At 35.7% G+C, this 20,015-nt stretch overlaps 1 protein-coding gene across 5 annotated transcripts in view; it reads right to left on the bottom strand.

Moving 5' to 3' along the window:
- The window catches only part of TRPC1 (transient receptor potential cation channel subfamily C member 1), a 63,928-nt gene that overhangs the window by 23,389 nt on the left and 20,524 nt on the right, over positions 1-20,015 (bottom strand). For 4 of the 5 annotated variants that reach the window (XM_030873302.2, XM_030873301.2, XM_060298516.1 and 1 more), the window contains 4 exons: positions 18,681-18,883; positions 13,065-13,196; positions 10,646-10,841; positions 6,253-6,589 (listed from right to left, as the gene is read on the bottom strand). In XM_030873302.2, the coding sequence (XP_030729162.1) occupies positions 6,253-6,589; positions 10,646-10,841; positions 13,065-13,196; positions 18,681-18,883 (868 nt within the window). Of the gene's footprint in view, positions 1-6,252; positions 6,590-8,356; positions 9,765-10,645; positions 10,842-13,064; positions 13,197-18,680; positions 18,884-20,015 lie in introns of those variants that run through there. The other variant, XM_060298517.1, reaches the window with a different exon arrangement.

Genomic DNA, 20,015 nt, shown 5'->3' on the forward strand with positions numbered 1-20,015 from the left:
TATGACAATATCTTTCCCAGAGAGGGATTTTAATAAATGATGTGAAACAAGCATAAGAAAGCAAATTGATGTTAAATACAAAACCCCCAAAAGGCTCAGTTCCTGATTCTTTTCTCTGTCTACACTCACTCCTATAGTGACCTCATCCAGTCTAGTCTAACGGCTTTAAATACCATCTATGTGATAGACTTTCAAGTTTTTATCTCTGAACTCAACCTGTATTTACATAATAATAAATATCTCTAAACTTCTTTCCTAAACTTAACTTGTATAGGTACTTGGCTACTCTACATCTCAAACTGGATGTCCTAACATGTCCAAACTGAACTCCTAATCTCTGCACCCAAATTCACTGCTCTTGAAGACTTCCCCATCTCACTTAATGGCAACCCCATCCTAGCTGCTCACTCTCAATGTCCTTGAATCATCCTTGACTGATATTCTTTTAAATCACACATTCAATGCAGTAGTAAGTCCTGCTGGCTTTACTTTCAAAATATAGTTAGGATCTAACCTTTCTCACCACTATTTCAACTTCAAGCCACTATCTTCTCTGGCCTGAATTACTGAAATAGCCTAGTCTCCCTGCTTCTACCCTGTTCTCCCTAAAATCTATTCTCAACATGACAATCAGAGTAACCCTTTTAAAATGCAAGTGCTACTTTTCTCCTCAAAACACTGTAGTAACCCCCAGAGGAGAAAGAATTAACTGCAGGACAGAACTCTTTTCCCATGGGAAGAAAATCTCATGTTATCATCTATTTAAGTGTTGCCTTGGAAACATACTACATTAAGAAAAATATGGAAGGTCAGCTGTGTTCAAGATTGTTATAAAAACAACCACTGATTGCATCTGGACTGGAGGACTATGAGTGGACTCATAGACCCTAAAAGTACACCCAACCAGGACTATATAAAAACATGTTGAGAAGCACAGGCCTCAGCTTCTCTGTTTGATGTCTCGCTTAATGTAAAGCGTACATGTAGTGGGAGCTACATTCTGAGGCTTTCTAAGATATCCTGCTGGATTTATAAGAAATCCTGGTAGATTTCAGGCTTCTTTGGCTGGGGTAGCCCATACCCATGAATATGGCCTCATTCCACACAACTGAGTGTGCCCCTATGGGGCTGGGAAGCAGCCCTGTCTTTTGTAAGAACTGCCAATAAAGATATATTTGAAGCTGTCATGCTGACGTGCTCTATTTGCTGTCTTCTATCTTCCAAAGGTAAGTAAATCTGGTGCCAGGTTTTTGCCTATCGTGTCCGGCGAGTGCGAATGTTAATGAGAACCTAAGACCACGCTGCTGACTGCAGAGTAGGCATTGCACCTTCCCTTACAGCTCATTTTACTCAGAGTCAAAACCAAATTCCCTACAATGGTCTACAAGGCCCTACATTACCTCTTCCCTCTGATCTCCTCTCCTATCAATCTTTCCCTCCACTACTGGCCTCCTTGCTTCCTTGCTGTTCTCTGAACACACAAGACTCCTGCCTTAGGGCCTTTACATGGGCTCTTCTCTCTGGCTGGAAGCTCCTCACCCAGATATCCATTTGGCTAACTCCCTCACTTTGCATCTTTGCTCACCACCTACTCTGATCATACTATTTAAAATTGCAAACCCCGTGCCCCTCACTCCCAATCCCCCAACTCTTCTTTCTTTTCCCTTAGTACTTATCACTTTTAAACAATGGATATAGTTTACTTATTATGTCTATTATTAACTGACTACCTTCCTCCCACTTCGGGTAAACTCTTCAAGGGTAAGAATCTTTGTTTTATCAACCAATGTCCTAAATGTCCTATATAGTGGCTGATACACAGTGGGTGCTCAAAAATTTGCTCAGTGAATAAATATACATAAATAAAAACCAACTGAACCAAATAACTCCCTTCCCCTTCTTTGGCCAGAAGTTTCTCCATAGTTTTATATTCCTGGGAGTAACGGAGAACAGTACTACAATCAAGAATAGCTTTATGACACATTCCTCCACTAAGGTTTTTTTTTTTTTTTTTTTTTTTAAAACAGTGAGCGGGCCCCTCACTGTTGTGCCCTCTCCCGTTGCGGAAAACAGGCTCTGGACGCGCAGGCTCGGCGGCCATGGCTCACGGGCCCAGCTGCTCCGCAGCATGTGGGATCTTCCCATACCAGGGCACGAACCCGTGTCGCCTGCGTCGGCAGGCAGACTCTCAACCACTGCGCCACCAGGGAAGCCCCACTAAGGTATTTTTAAGGAGAATGTAAAGTGATAAAAGAACAGAGTGCTACAACCTAAATATGGATGAAGATCAAGTTAAGTCAATCAGAATCATCCTCTGACTTACCAGTGTACAGAGTAAGTCCCCTGGGAAACACATGAAGTATTCTCAAAATATCTGTTCGTAACATCTTAATTATACAGTACCCATATTTTATGTAGAAAAACATTTTGAAATATTTGCAGGTCTGACAGGGAAAACAGTTTTTAAAAATTCCACTTGGATGAGCTTCTATTTAAAATGAATAGATAAAAACTAACCAAAAATGTTAAACCAAATCGTTTACATTTTATTAACCCAAACACTGTAACAGTAGAACACTAAGCCAAGAAAGATGCTTACAGAAATAAGTGTTTTATTTCTGTAAAATGTAATATTATACCTAAAGGGAACGCTTGACAAAAATTACAACAGCAACTGGAGAAGATTTTGATCAAGAAAGGCAGACATATGAAAGAATATTAAGTACCACTGACAGTTTCCCAGCTCCTGTGCAATATCCCACACCAAAGTGAAGCTAATACACTTGATGTATTTCACATTTCTGAGCTGGATTGGAAGAACACAATAATTTTAAACTATTATAAGCAATGCAATCACTACACAATCAATGGACTACCTTTTGGGGTCCTTTTTTGTTGTTTTTTAGAGTTAGTTAAGATTAGCAAACCGTAATCCCATCATTCTGGGAATTCCTCGAGGCTTGCTCCTAGGTCCTCTCTTCTTCTCATCTTATACTTTCTCAAGTGTCTCATGTGTGCCCAGTTTCATCTACAACATATATGCAGATTATTTGCATACTGCTAACTCAAGCTTAAACTTCGTCTTGAGCTCTAGACAATGATATCCAATTGTCTGACTGACATCTCTTTTGAATTTCTCGAAGGCTTTTCAACTTCAACATACCCAAAACCACACTCAGGATCTACTCTTTCACAAATCCCCAAACCTAGTACTCTTCTAGAATACTTAGGTTGCTTAACAATTTCCTCCTCCCCCACTTCATATATATATATATATATATATATATATTTATTTATTTATTTATTTATTTATTTCCATGTCCTACTGGCTTTACTTTGTAAATATCTCTCGAATCTGTTTCCTTCTCTTTCTATGGCAACAGGCATCAGTCCAAGGCACCATCAGCTTTCATCTAGAGTACTGCAACAGGCTCCTTATCGGTCTCCCTCCACCTACTCTTGCCGCAGCCCTTCCTCCCAACCCGTTCTCTACGCTGTAGCCAGAACGATCTTTTCAACATGAAAATCTGATCATGTCACCCACCTACTTAAAAACGCCAGTGGTTTTCCACTGCTCTTAGTATAAAGTCAAAATTACTTAATATGGCCAACAAGGCTGTCCATGGTCTAGTATAACATCCACTTCTATAGTTTCATCTCAAATCCCACTTCCCTTGTCCTCCTGCCTCCAGCCTTTACGCAGTCCCTTCTTTGCGCCATGCTCTCTCTTGCCACAGGGCCCCTGAATGTAACTTTTACATCATCCTAGAATATTTTTCTCTCCCAATTCTCCTACAATACCTTTCTTTCCCAATTCTCCAAGTGGACTCCTATTTATCCTTTAAATCTTAGCTTATTTATCACTTCTTCAAGATAGACTTTCCAACCCCCTGAGTAGGTAAAATGCCCTTATAAAATGCTTGCTCTCCTAGCTCCATGACCTTTACTTAGTAGCACTTAACTCGTGTAATTTTTTATTTTATCTGTGTGATTTTCAAGTTATTGGGTGTTTTTCTTTTAAACAATAATTAGACCATAAGCTCCATGAGTGTTGGGCCATATCTGTTTCTGCCTGTGCTTGGACAAAGTAGGTAGACAACATTTCAAAATATACATTTCTGTAAGGGCTGTTCTATTATATTCCAATGGTAAAAAATTAAGTAAATGGATACCATTAATATTCTGTAGATTCATCAACACATTGTTTTCTTTTTTTCTACCTTGCTTTTCATAATTTAACCCTACTTTTTTCCTGGAGGGCTAAGGAAAAGAACAGGAAACAAATGTACAGAAGCCAGGCATTATGAGTCAGAAGTCCCTGTGCTCATTGCATGAAAAAGTAAATTGAACCAAGGAGTGACTTTGAACAAGTAGGCAAATGATTCCTACATGTTTCCTTAGAGCAAGTTCAGATCTATATATTTAAGGAAGTCAGAGTGATCTAAAGACATAACAGGTTCAGAAAACATCCTTGGCAAGGTTTATTCGTATCTAACTGTTTCCAAGCAGAAGCTGTGCTGAGAAAAGAAAAATACTTCCAGGAATTTTAATGGCATAATTCATACTGCACTCTTCTACTGAGACAGAATATGTTTAGAAAATTAATAAGATTGTGTGTGTGTGTGTGTGTGTGTGTGTTCAGGGCCATTGTGATTAGAAAAGAGTAGCCACAGTTTTACCATTTGTTGTGAAATTCAGTGACAGCAGCGATATTTATGCTATCCAAGGAGTGGTATGACTCTCTGACTTCAGTGAGTTTTTATTCACTGCTAAGAAATATAAACTTTACTTCTTATACAGGCTTGGCTACAGACGTTCATTTTACAAAACAAAGAAAATATTTTTTCACTCTCACTACTATTTAAACAATAGATTATAGATAATATAAATTTTCCCTTTTTTATGACTAAGGTATATATTACAATCTTTCAGAAGTAGTTTAAATAAAGGGGAAAAGTGCTTCTAAGAGATTCCTTTCAGCCTAACCTACCCAATTAAAAATATAAACAAATTTCACATTGAAAAGATCTACAACAATGCAATTTGGAGTCAAATATGATAAAGTATAAATTATTTCCTAAATTAAAATATTAAATTTTAGATAAGATAGTGGAAATATCAGAAACATGAAAATATTAACAAGAAATTATTTAATTCTCTTTAGCCTAAAGTTCAAATGTGTATTATTTTTACTGTATCTACCTAATTTTAAACATTAATGCATAACTCTGATGTAAGATCAAGTTACTTGAAATGAACTGATTTCCAACTAAAAATAAAAATCCCAAAATACACTTCTATATCTGAAGAACTAAAAGTGAGCACTGTACATTAACTCTTCTTAAATTATTTAATAACTGAAACAGTCAAGAACATATTAATCAATCAGTGCTTCATAACATAGAAAAGAATAAATTTCAGTATTCCTTTTACTCTATAGCAAATAGTAAAGAAAAAAAAAAAAAGGTGGGAAATGCTGAGGTTAAAAACAAGGTTGAAGATCCAGAGGGAAATAATAAAGGGGATGTCATTAAAAGACCATAAATAGACAATGTAATTATACCTCAACTTCCCTCCTCCTCCCACCTCTCCCGAAAAGGGCAAGGGCAGTAAAAACTGCAGAAGATCATTAAAATATTTATGATACATCATAATACTTATAAAAAAACAATTTTTAGAAAATAAAATGTCTTTTTTTTTTTAAACTGTCATTTCTAAAGAGATCTGGCTGTCATTACAAAGAACTGATTTATAGAGTGAGTCCCCAGGGAATGTTTTATCTATATAAGGTAATATGTAACTATAAAAGTTCATAGGTTCTTAAAAGAAAAGCTAATGATATAATAAAACAAAATAGTTAACTCTTAAAATGCAACCGAGTATAAAATGTATTATTACATTTCAAAATACCTAAGAAAATGTTCATATTCTTATAACAAAAAAATTCATCAGCAAAATTTGTTTTTCTGTTTTAACAATCATGAACAATTTTAGCAACTGAGAAAGAATTTTTAACTTCCATATAATTAAGTAATATTAAGTAAGAGATCTGCTTCCTTATCATCAAGTTCAAGAACATTTATCTTTTAAAAAAAATGTTAGTTACGTCTTCAATGATCATGGAAGCATTCAAATTCTTCCTGTATAAACAGTGCAAAATTAAAAGTTGAAGGCAGCTTATAATGCCACCAAGCAAGGGAGAATTAATGGGCTAAATAAAGGCAGAACTTTTTAAACTAACTTGATACTTACCAATAATCCACAGTATAAGAAGATAGTCTATTCTTTCAAGGGCTGGCCCCATTGTGTTTTTCTTATCTTCATTGTAGACAAGAGAGTATAGGTTTAATAATAGCAGAAATGTAAAATATGATGCTCCATGAATAATAAATTTCATAAAAGGTGTGTGAATAATTCTGCCAAACTGAGATTTGGGAGCTATCAAATAACAAAGTGACAAAACTGGCCAAAACATGCCAACTGTCAACACAGTCATTATCTTCTTACAGGTAGGCTTACGTCGGTAACCTGACATCTGTCCAAACCAAACAGTGTTCAGGAACTGCTGACAGTTGGACTGGGAGACAAACTGAAAATGAAGCACACACATATAAAAAAAGTAAAATATAACTTGTAAATACGATCTGATAGTACTATTATTTAATTGATAGTCAAAGTTTTAATAATAGTTTGAAATCAATTCTATACAGTCCAGTTCTTTTTGTTTTGTTTTCTTACGTGTAATAAAAGAGTGTGGTGGTTAAGAGCATAGACTCTGGAGCCAGATTACCTAGATTCAAATCCAGGCTCTGCCACTTACTTACTAAATGACCTTGAGCAAGTTTTTAAATCTCTCTAAGCCTCAAATTCCCCATCTATAAAATGGGGATAATAATAGTATCTAGTCATACACTTGTTATGAGGATTAAATGTAAAGCTCTTAGAATAGTGCCTGGTCATAGCATGCACTGTATAAATATTAGTGATTATTACTAGCCTACTCAGCCATTTCAAAACGTTTAACTTATAAAGACTCATAACAGTGTTTATGAAATTTCAAAATTAACAAGCACAATCCACAGAAAGAGACTTCAGCCTAGAAAAACTGATGATTTCAGTTACAAGAAACCAAGATGTCAAGATAGCAAAGCAATTAAAGTCTAAACATCAGATATTTCTATGCTCCACAAAAACACTGAGAATTTCTTAAAATGTATTAAAGATACTCTTAAATCTTCTTAAAATGGAATTCTATGTGACAAGAAAAGGAAAAATATTCCCAAATAAGAGGAAAATTCTAGTTCAAGTATAGAAATGAATTTACCAAAGTTTACGAAGCTTTTTAGTTTACAAAATTCAGAAGCAATATTTTCCCAATATAATGCTCACGTTGTGAAGTATAAGTTAAGGATTCTGATAACTCTGGACACAATAATGTAATCAGGTTTGAAATCACCGAAGTAAAGCACAAGTGATCATAATATCATTCAGATATTAAATAATATTTGGTCAATGTCCTGTTTTAAAATGATTTATCCCAAGACAGAATATAATCTATAGAATGCAACACTGTAGTTTAAAAAAGTAGACAGAGTTTTGTTGTTGTTTATTGTGCTTATCAAGAAATTTCCTAATATATCAATACTACACCTATTTTTGGTACTTAAATCTTCATTATTTATCCTTCTGCTTAGATTCCAGTGTTGTTAGGGAATCGTAATTTGTCCCTCAAGAGGAAATATCAGGGAGGAAAATAGCTTTTCTTCCCACCAACTACCCAGTTTAGTAGCATCCCAAACTTAGTGGTTTCATCCTTCCCCTGAGTATCAAAGCAATCTCAGGCGTGACTGCTGCCCTTGCCATTCCTCTATATAATGATGATTTAATTAACAGTAATGTTAAATATGTAACTGGAAGGACAAATTTTCAATTGGAGATGTTCTAAGTCTGTGGTGGTTTTAAAACATAGAAACAAATTCTTTGATACTCCTCTCATCAATAGGTGGGCTACCAATATTACCTACCCTTCAATTCAACAAGCTTATGATTCCTTTAACCAGTAGATTCTGGAAGAAGTGATGCTATGTGACTTCTGAAGGTAGGTCTTAAAAGGCCATTCAGCTTCCACCTTATTTGAGAAACACTTGCTCTTGAAGCCAAAAGCTGGCAGGTAAAAAGTCCTACCACCCTGAAGCCACCATGCTATGAAGAAGACCAGGCTACATGTAGGCACTCCGGTCAGCCCTCAGAGGCTACTCAGACCATCCCCCTGCAGCCAGCCCACCGTGAAAGCCATGCCCCTCCAAGGTTCCAGTCCTAGGTTCTTAGGAGACCCACCCTCTATGGACCCACCCACCTGAGCACCCAGCCCACTCAGAGCTCCCTGTTTGAATCCTCAGCTGCTGCTCAGGCACCAGACATATGAGTGAAGAAGCCTCTCGAATGATTGTAGCCCCCCATCATTTGAGCTATCTCCAGCTGAGTCCTTGACATGGAGAGGCAGAGACAAATCAGCCTTGCTGTGTCCTTTCCTAATTCTTGACCTAAAGAACCCAAGAGCATAATAAAATGATCATGAAATTACTACAAAATGACCATGAAATATTGTTTTATGCCACTAAGTATCACAGTAGTTTGTTATTCAGGATGTATGACCTGAACAAAGTCTACCAACTATTTGGAAAAATATTATCTTCCCCTTTGATTATTTTTAGAATTCTAGTTTAAAAAACTAATTTACATTTTCATTAATTCTTAAAATTACAGAGTATCTTCCTTCCAACTAAAAATATTACCACTGCTTCTTTTTCCTTTTCTCTACTCTTCTTTAGAATGGAACACCTGGTTATCCTCTGTGAGTTCTTCAGGGAAATACATATATATATCATTAGGAAACTGCCTCTTAGTTTTTTCTTCCCTTACCAGGATAATCTTGGTTCTTTCCACCTTTCTTTGAGGTTCTTTTGTCAAGCACTTAAGTTGGTTTTGTATCTTTGTTATATCTTCATTCTATCATTTTCTAGTATTTTGTGTCTATTTTAGGTTGTGCAACACATAAGTAAATAAATTAACATAAGATCTAGTCAAAATGTATGTTAGGGGAAGATTACATCAGGGTTCCTATTTTCTCTGTTTCTACATATACATATTAGCATTTATTTCCTTTTAAAGCCACATAGGTATGTTGCTGATTTATAATCTTACAGCTACACTGATCCAAATTCTTGTACTTAATTTTTTTTTCCTATAAATGGTCTACCTTAAGCAAGAACGCTGCAGTACTAGAAAAGTTATAGGATTTGAAGCCAGAGATCTAGATAAGAAATATAATATTTGGGTTATTTTATTTTATTATTTGTTTAACATCTTTATTGGAGTATAATTGCTTTACAATGGTGTGTTAGCTTCTGCTTTATAATCTAGGTAATTTTAAAGTAAACATCTTGTAATTCCTTTATCAATCTCCTGAGTCACAAAGCTATTGGGAGGCTCAAACTGTCAACCAAGATAATCAAAAACTCTGTCCCGGGCTTCCCTGGTGGCACAGTGGTTGAGAGTCTGCCTGCCGATGCAGGGGACACGGGTTCGTGCCCCAGTTCGGGAAGATCCCACATGCCGCAGAGCGGCTGGGCCCGTGAGCCATGGCCGCTGAGCCTGGGCATCTGGAGCCTGTGCTCCGCAACGGGAGAGGCCACAACAGTGAGAGGCCCACATACTGGTTAAAAAACAAAAACAAAAAAACAAAAAAAAACTCTGTCCCTAGCACCAAAGGTCCTATATCTTGCCTTCTACCATAATCTGTTTGGGGCCCCATTTTTATATTAATATAAATTTGATAAGCAAGTTTTATTCCAATATCTATGTTGATAGTAAGAATAATGGGTCTTAGAAGAAATACCTTAAAAGTACCATTTACCAACACCCTCTACTGAACATCATTATCTACACATAAATATCCAGGTCTAATAAATTATCTCAAAAAATGAAGTTAAAAATGCATACCTTCCTTCTTCAAGTTCCTGGATCATGTGCATGTGAGTGTATGGGGAGTAGAAATAGGTATTTCCCTTAATAGGAAGGGATGATGCCAGAGAGCCAGATTCAACTTAGTTATCATAGCATACGTCTCTCCACCTTTGGGTTTCACAATGAATTAACAAATAAGAATAAGGAACATAATATCTGATATTTTATTTTTAAACAGAAAGGCCCTATTACTATAGAAAGGACTACTTATAAGCGATCAATAATACAAACGCATGACAGACAAAACACAAGATGGAAACGTCATTAGGAAGGCATTTACTCTATAGGATCTTACCTGCATAGCTACTATATAGCAAAAACATTACATTAACATCCATATTATTATTATTAATGTTAATTGTTAAAAATAATAGCAACTACCATTTATTGAGTACTTGCTTAATGCTTATACTCATTGTACTAAACTCTAAATATATATATCTTTAATTAATTCTTAAAACTAAAGCTCAGACAGGTTCAATAACTTTCCCACGGACACACAGTTTTTATGAAGCAGAACTAGGATCTCAACCTAGATGTATTGCTCCAAAGCCTTTGTTCTGAGCCACCAGACTACTGTGGAGGAAATAATTTAAATATATCACAGAAAACCTCATACCTCCTTTTGGTTATATTTGATAGCAAGTTTTAGACGACTTAAATTCATTCTTTCTTCTAGTAGTCCCCGTTTGTCAAGAGGCTCATCACTAGATGTATGGTTTAGGATAACTTCTAATTCGCGAGAATTCCGGGCTTGTGCAAGTAAATCTTTAGCAAACATTTTACACTGCCGGGCTAGTTCCTCATAATCATTCCTGCAAAGTGCAACAGTCTATTATTAGAAATGTCACTTCCATCTTCTAATTAAGCTGTTTTCACTAGAACATTTTTTACTCAGTAACATTTTAATTCTGATACTGCTACACAACATCTTTTGTGCTGATAGTCAAAGGAACCTACTGGTGCATAAATTCTCCATACCTTTGGGGAAAACTGTAACACAATTATGTTCTCTGTGTTCACACTGATAACCTTAGGTAAGCACAATGTTTTCTTACATATACTGATATTCCTAGAAGTTCTGATAATATTTGTCAACCAGCTCTTCACTTAACTCATTTGCCCTCATTCTATAATAGTTTTGTATAAAGCTTCCTTTTATATTATTTATCTAAACAATAGATAGTAATATCTTGATGCTATCCAATAAATATTATTATATAATTTTTAACTGGAAGTTTTTTCAAGGATAGTCTACAACATGTTTATGCTACTTCTGATATTAAAATAGTATTGTTTCATTTTTAAAGTGCTCATTTAAACAAAATTAAAGTTAGAAAGAAAACTAGGTGTACTAGTTTGTACTAGTGAAACACACCTAGTACAGAATTCTCTTTCAGAATCACTATTCCTTGAAAGTTAGGACTTACCTGCTCATTAAAGGCAAGCCTAAATCACTTCTGAGAAACTAAGAAGTTTTAGTAGATAATTCTTTTTAAAATATCAATTACATTAAGCTTATGCCTGAGTGGAACAACTTAAGAATAAAGTTAGAAATAAATAATTATGAATTAATTGGGGTTAGATTTCAGAAAATAATTTTTCACTCAGTTTTTTTAAAGGGAAAGGAAGGGAAAATAGGGAGATTTCCCATTGATTAATTTTTTTTTTTCCAATGGGATTTTCCATGAACTGGCTGCGTAAAATTATAACTCAAGGAATTAAAAAGTTTTCCTCACCAGCTAACATTTTTTCATCCATTCTTGCCACTTACTATGTAACCAAAATTATCTAAGAATAAGTAGTTGAATTTCTTTTTAAAAAAAATAAATTTATTTATTTATTTATTTATCTTTGGCTGCGTTGCTGCATACAGGCTTTCTCTAGTTGGGGTGAGCGGGGGCTACTCTTCGTTGCATTGCGCGGGCTTCTCACTGTGGTGGCTTCTCTTGTTGCGGAGCATGGGCTCTAGGCACGCGGGCTTCAGTAGTTGTGGTGCACAGGCTTAGCTGCTCCGCAGCATGTGGGATCTTCCCGGACCAGGGATCGAAACCATGTCCCCTGCGTTGGCAGGTGGATTCTTAACCAATGCGCCACCAGGGAAGCCCAGTAGTTGAATTAACAAACAACGTATTACCTACTTCTTAGTCTAGGAATCTAATTGCAGTCTAATCAATTTTATGTCTACATGCTATGTTTCTCCTACTAGAAAATCTCACCAAACAGTGAAAAGGGACAAAGTCTGGGTGTGTGGAATGTACCTGACATACAGAAAGCATTCTGTATGCTTCTGAAAGTTATGAAGGATCGGGCTCCGAGGATGATTACAGAATCTAGGAATGAAGGGAGTAGGACAGAGAGCAGTTATAAATAAGTTTTTTCTTGCTTAAGGCTACCATTCCCACTACTCTTCACACTGCCTTAGAATGCCTCCGGCAATGCTGAACAAAGTAGGGATTTAAGGGTGGTGGAAGAGTGGAAGAAGGAAGATGGGGAAGGAGTGACGTAAGTGGTACTGGGGTCTATTCCACTGAGGGAAAAGGAAAATCCCAAGTATGTGGCAGCAAGGTTTGGTCATTTTGGATCAAATGTAGATAAATAAATGATAATTTGGCCTATGAAAAAACTCAGGCTGAAAATATTCTGGAAAACAAAGAGATAATTTACAATTTCCAGGGCTTCCCTGGTGGCGCAGTGGTTAATAATCCGCCTGCCAATGCAGGGGACATGGGTTCGAACCCTGGCCCGGAAGATCCCAAATGCCGCGGAGCAACTAAACCCGTGTGCCACAACTACTGAGCCTGCACTCTAGAGCCCGTGAGCCACAACTACCGAGCCCATGTGCTGCAACTACTGAAGCTCATGCACCTAGAGCCCATGCTCTGCAACAAGAGAAGCCACTGCATTGCAATGAAGAGTAGCCTCCGCTCACCACAACTAGAGAAAGCCTGTGCACAGCAACGAAGAACCAACACAGCCAAAAGTAAATAAATAAAATAAATTTTTTTAAAAAATTTACAATTTCTATTCATTCCCACCTGAATTCCACCTCCACAAGGCTTAGTTCTTTTAAATCAGCACTAAGTTCAAATGCTCGCAGAATTGGATCCTCCTCTGTTAACATTATTAAAGCTGGACTGGCCAAGCAGCGATATATATCAAGACGAAACCTGTGATAAAATTTGATTCCATAATGTAAAACAAATTTATTAGATAAATACGATCATTATCTTTAGCCTATAATTTTCATAAATTTAAAGTATTATAAAATTAAAAGAAAATAAAACAACTATAAAATACTTATTATAAGATAACCTGCATAAAAAGAAAAACTTAAAAATAAATATTTTGAAATATAAATATTGCAATTTTTTATATCTACTGCTTATAAAGAAATTGTTTTAGTATTTGTTTTCATAGATTCAAAACTTTGTATCCTTCAATTCAATTTAATTAAAAAATTTCTATTCCTGAACTCAGTATTATTTTAAATGAAATATGTTAATAACTAATACATTTTGAATATGATATGGATGATCATTAAATTTTCCTTCCCCAGTGATAAGTTTACTTTAATATGCTACATATATATAACACATGACTCATTCAACCAGGTTATTTTTGAAAGACCTTTCAAATCTTAAGAATGATTTGAATGAAATTTGAATGAAATCATTGATTTATGTCTAACCTCTAACTAATAGAAAAGTACTCCCTTTACCTTCCGTAAACTAATTAATGTTTATAATCAATATCTAAATAGGAACCAAGTCAGAAAAATTTTGCTATAATTCTTTCATTTATAAATATATAATTCTTAATTTAAAATTTGGTAGGTATTATATAAATATTTTTTCTTTTAAATACAAATTTAATATATGCTTGTTTAAAAAAAAGCAAGCAGTTTAGAAACATAATGCTCCCCAATTCTCCTCCTTCCACCAACTCCACTCCTCAAAGAGAGTCACATTTCAGAGAGTTATGAAAATCTTTCCTGATATTTTCTATTCACACACAAACATAATCAGACACACTGTGTACAGGGACAACTATTTCTTCTTTTTTCTTTTCTGAGTATGTTTATTGATTTTTATCAATTTTTGGTTATTCATAAGGAATCAGCTTTCATGCTACTTTTGTGACAAGGCTACAACCCTAAAATTCTTAGGTGAAATTTATTGCATCTGAATTTCCAAGACACTTTTTAAAGTTTTTTTCTTTTTTTATTTCTTTTTTTAAATTAATTTTTATTGCAGTATGGTTGCTTTACAATGTTGTGTTAGCCTCCACTGCACAACAAAATGAATCTGCCATACATACAGATATCCTCTCCCTTTTGGGCTTCCCTCCCATTTAGGTCACCACAGAGCATTAGGTAGAACTCCCTGTGCTGTACAGTATGTTCCCATCAGTTGTCTATTTTATACATAGTATCAGTAAAGGATATGTGTCACTCTCCCAATTCCTCCCACCCTACCCCCTTCCCCCTTGGTATCCATATATTTGTTCTCTACATCTGTGTCTCTATTTCTGCTTTGCAAATAAGATCATCTGTACCACTTTTTTAGGTTCCACATATACGTGTTATTATACGATATTTGCTTTTCTCTTTCTGACTTACTTCACTCTGTGTGACATTCTCTAGAAGGGACAACTATTTCTATGTCACTACATATAGAGTCATCTCGTTATTTCCTAAAACTGGATGGTTTTCCATTTGATGGCAGTCCATCCAATCTCCATTAATGGAACTTTAGGTTGTTTCTGATTTTTTACTTCCATTAATAATGTAAAACTGATTATTCTTTAGTTCATATACCCTTTGCACATTCAGAACTGCTGGATAAAACACCATGTGCATTTTAAATTCTGATAGATGTTTCCAAAGTACTAACAATAAGGAGAGCTCATTTTCCCCTACATCTTCATTAGTACATTGCTACCCTAACAGATGAAAAATGGAATTTTAAGAGTTGTATTACTCTGAATTTCTTTAAAAGCTTAAGCATCTTTTCATGTTTACTATTTGTTTATACTTCTGTAAACTACCTGTTCATTTGCATTAGTCTATTTTTCTGGTGTTTTTTTTTTTTAAATCACCAATTTGTAAAACCTCTTTATATATAAAAGAAATTAGCCCTCTGTCTAGTCAAAAATATTTTAAATACTTTTCTCTCATTGGTTGTCTTTTACTTTGTTTGCAATGGAATTTTTCTGTATGGAAATTTAAAACTTTTATGTAACAAATTTATTGAACTATTCCTTATCTACCTGATAGGTCTCATGTCTTACTTAGACACAAAAATGGACTCTATTCAAAGCATTTTTTTCTACATAATGCATTTCTAAGAAAACAATTTTTATGAAATCCAGCTCTGATCTAGATATTTAATTAACAAGTACAATTACCTGTATCTTAAGTAAGGATTTCTACAGAGGTATTTGCCTATACCAAAACTGTCCAAAAACTTGAGAAAAATATATATAATTGAGCAACTTATCTTTCTGTTTCCATCATAGCAATTAATTTTTATAGTAATTAATTTTATCAGATTGTCTCTAAAAATGACTTTTGTATTAACCTACATAGTCATGTCTCAAAATATGGATTAGTGACAAAATGCACAGGAAGAGTGACTGCTAGTACTGGTGGCAACCAACTATGCTGGAGTAATAATGGAATAGCCATAGTATGGAAAGCAATTAGATATAATCTGAAAAATAATGAGGCTGCCTCGCTTTATTAAATCTGTCATTTTTGGTATTCAAAACACTATCAAAAGTAATGGTGGGGGCTTCCCTGGTGGCGCAGTGTTTGGGAGTCCGCCTGCCGATGCAAGGGACACGGGTTCGTGCCCCAGTCCGGGAAGATCCCACATGCCGCGGAGCCACTGGGCCCGTGAGCCATGGCCACTGAGCCTGCACGTCCGGAGCCTGTTCTCCGCAACGGGAGAGGCCACAACAGTGAGAGGGGCACGTACCGCAAAAAAAAAAAAAAAAAAGTAATGGTGGGATATGAAGAGGTCAGTGATTTCACTACATAAAATATATGCATTAAAATGGACAAATTTTTTTTAAAAAAATCAACTATTTCAGGTCACTGGAAATTGTCTATTGAGAATCAATTATTGGAAAACTGCCAGAGCTTCAGGCAGGAATGGCTGGAATCCGCAGCCTTCTCACCTGAGGCTACCTCTTCACCTCTGCCTCCAGTTCACTCAATGAGAACTGCAGTTTTCCAGCCTGAAGCTGGTAAGTCTGTATCTTTGTGCTAAAGGGGTAAAAATCAATTCATTGGGAAGCTAAAACCTACAGCTCTGCTGGCTGAAAGGATTAGACTTAGTAGAGATGAACAAGGAAAACCTGCAGCTTTGCAAGACCAAGCTTGCAGTCTGATTTGAGACAAAGAGTGGACCAATCAGAAATTTAATAGGGAGATCTTGGAAATGAGAAAAGATATACAAGGATTCATATATAGTCTCCACAAATCCCTGGCTGACTAAAAAATTAGGCATGTGTGCCAAGCATTAGAAAGTCTGATAAAAAGAAAAAGTTCCTCAAGGGAACTCTTGAGAAATGGCTGCAACTTTGAATGCCTTCTCCAACTAACTCACAGACTGTTTGTTTGTGTCTTACATTCCACATACAAGTGAAATCATATGGTGTTTGTCTTTCTCCGTCTGACTTATTTCACTTAGCATAATGCCCTCAAGCTCCATCACGTTGTTGCAAATGGCAAGACTGCATCACCTGGCACTGCATCATCTCTGAAATTTAAAACCCAACATCTTAGAAATACAGATTGCCTCTCTTCCTTATTGCTAGTATACTAACTCTTCAACGTCACTGAAACCTTTACCCATCCCTTACTCATTTGTTAGCTTCCTTTTCTCCTGCAGGTCTGCTTAGCAATTCCTGGAAATGACTTCAGTCAGATGCCTTTGACATTTGCTATAACTGTTTTCTCAAACATCAATAACAAACTCTCTCAACGTCTTCAACAAATATACCAGACCATCCCTAAATAAACCACACTCACATACTGTGTAAAATGCCTTTTACCTGTTAATTCTCATCGATACTTAAACACTGAGCTCAAGCCACAGCTCCTCTAAAAACTTTCAAAACAAGCTTTTTCCACACCTCAAACCAAGACAGGTAAAGTGTTTTCTCCAGCTCCAACCCCCCACCTCCAACCGCTTAAACTACACACATATTTAATAAGCATACCTAATAATATTTAATATTTGAAAAATATTTATATTTAATATTAATAAAGGATTTTAATACTAGAAGAAGTCTTAAAGATCATTTCTGCTTGTCATTTTATAGAGTATTTTATTTTATTTGCCAAGCTGCACGGCTTGCAGGATCTTAGTTACCTAACCAGGGACTGAAACTGCCCTATCAACTTCACTGACACTGCCCTCGGCAGTGAAAGCACAGAGTCCTAATCACTGGATTGCCAGGGAATTCCCCATAGACTAGTCATTTTAAAACTAAAAAGTTAAATGAAATTGGCATAGCTATTAACCAGACCTTATCAAAGAGAAACACAGATCTCATTGTAAAATAGACTTGAAAATAGAGGGACTTCCCTGGTGGCGCAGTGGTTATGAATCCGCCTGCCAATGCAGGTGACACGGGTACCAGCCCTGGTCTGGGAAGATCCCCCATGCCGCAGAGCAACTAAGCCCGTGCGCCACAACTAATGAGCCTGTGCTCTACAGCCAACACAGCCAAAAATAAATAAATTAATTAATAAAAAAAAATAGAAAAAATATCCAGTACAATCTCTGCAAGTAAACATTAAATTGATTCCCAGGAGACTTTTCCAATTTATGGATTTGTGACTATCTGTTGAAAGGTGAGGAAGGAGGGAGGGTGGATGGTTTGCAGCTTTAAAGCTAATTTCAAATATACTGCACAACAATCCTTAACTAGAAAACAATGTCAACGGATGACCTCGGACTTCCAAACCACACTTTCTGTAGTAAGTGCTATACTTGATACTATTTCAACTATATTTGACTACTATATAGATAATATATACATAAAGGCATATGCTGAAAATTAGATTCTCAAGTCTAGCCCAGAACCATACACCTTATACAACATGCACATGTGTGATCTTGCTCAACCTGTCCAAGAAGGGGTACTTTCTTGTTCATTCACTCCTCAGTTGTTCTTAATATTTTTGACTGGGAAGAATGGGAAGAGAAGAAGACTCAACTACTGTGTGAGAGGGGAAAAAGAGGCATAACAGGTTGAATATCTAGTTAGATAGATAATAGTTTTTATTTTCTTATAAATAAGACAGGAAGTGGTATCTCTACCCCTTCCAGTGTTTGGAAATTCTCTTAGATTAATAAACTCTGCTTTTAAAAAGCAAATAGTGACCCCATCCCTGACCAGCAGAAGTATGAGATAAACCTTATTCATTATTTGAAATTTTTTCCTAATTATTCATCATTTAGTAAATACTTCTTTAAAATGCAGAACTCATTGTATTAAGCAAAGGAGCTAGAAGTCTGGCTTTCATTAGTCATTGCAGTACCATATTTCTTAAAGTAGACATAGAAAGAACAACAACAACAAAAACTTCATTGACATACACCTTACTGCATGATACATCTTATCCTTAATTTTCTGACCTGGAATGTCGGAGGCTGTCCTTTTTGTTTTTTGCAGAACACAATGTACATTCACAGCCAACCGCATGGGGCTTAGGTAGAGATACATCCTGTTTTAACAGCATTGTAAGAATTTCATAGTTGTTACGATGAGCAGCTAAAATGACAGGTGCAACATCCATAGTTGTTGAATACTCAGGATTCTGAATTCGCTCCATTAGTTTCTGAAAAATATTTATATAAACGTCCAAAAGTTCTTACTTGTGACTTCAAAAAAACATTTATCTAAAAAATGTAATGAAAAATATTGAATGCACAAAGAATACAAAAATTATTTTGAGGAATATGGTAAACATTTTCCTAGGATCAAATCTTTTTTGAAACCTCAAAACTTTAACTTTAGTTAATAAATGCAATATAATCATGACAGACAAAATCTTCAATAGGAAATGTTCATACTAACAAAGAAGTGTGGATATCTGGAGAAATACTTTAGGAGAAAGTGTTTCATTTTCACAGGATTATGGAAACATGCATGACAAGGATAAAGAAAAAGAATTTTAGAAAAACAATATAATGGAAAAACAGAAATGTTAAAAGTAGGCAAAATATAAATGCATGAGAAAAACAAGTTTAATTCCACCTCTATGGCAAAACCTTGCCACATTGATAGCAACGAAGTTACTTGAAAGGAATAAGTAAATAGGAGGCACTCTTCATTTTGTGTAATTCTCTACATATTCTCAAACACCACCTATACTACTTCCTGTTACAAATGCACAAAAACACTAACAATCATAGCTCCTGGAACTATTAGGCAGTTTACATTTATCATCTCATTTAATCCCAACAGCCTGCAAAATTGAACATTATAATCCCCACAAAGAAACTGAGGCTCAGAGAAGTTAATGTGCCCGAGCTACGACAACAGAGTGGCAAAGTGCAGATAGACCCCAGCTGAGTGTTATTCTGGAGGCTGAGCTCCTTTCACTACATGGGCTCATGCCTGGTGATTGCATGACACGAGGAAAGAAACATTAGTAAATAAAGAGCAGGATTAAATAAAGAAGGTTGACTATTTTATGACTATTACATATTCTTTCTAATACTTATCACTTTTTCACAGATGTTTTCCTGTGAGCTGTTTGATTCCATAGTATAAGCTCATCAAGTTCACCATTAATTTTTGTAATTTTTATTAACATTGTAAAAGTAGTGCACACATTATAAAATATCTGAAAAATATGCAAAAGCAGAAAGAATAAAAATGTTCATGTTCGTACTACCCAAAACATTTTACAGTATTTCCTTTTAGTCCTTTCTCCACCACACCCGCTTTTTAAGGGCAACTTTGGC

This window comes from Globicephala melas, chromosome 4, assembly GCF_963455315.2.
Source record: "Globicephala melas chromosome 4, mGloMel1.2, whole genome shotgun sequence".
NCBI classification, from domain to species: Eukaryota; Metazoa; Chordata; class Mammalia; order Artiodactyla; family Delphinidae; genus Globicephala; species Globicephala melas.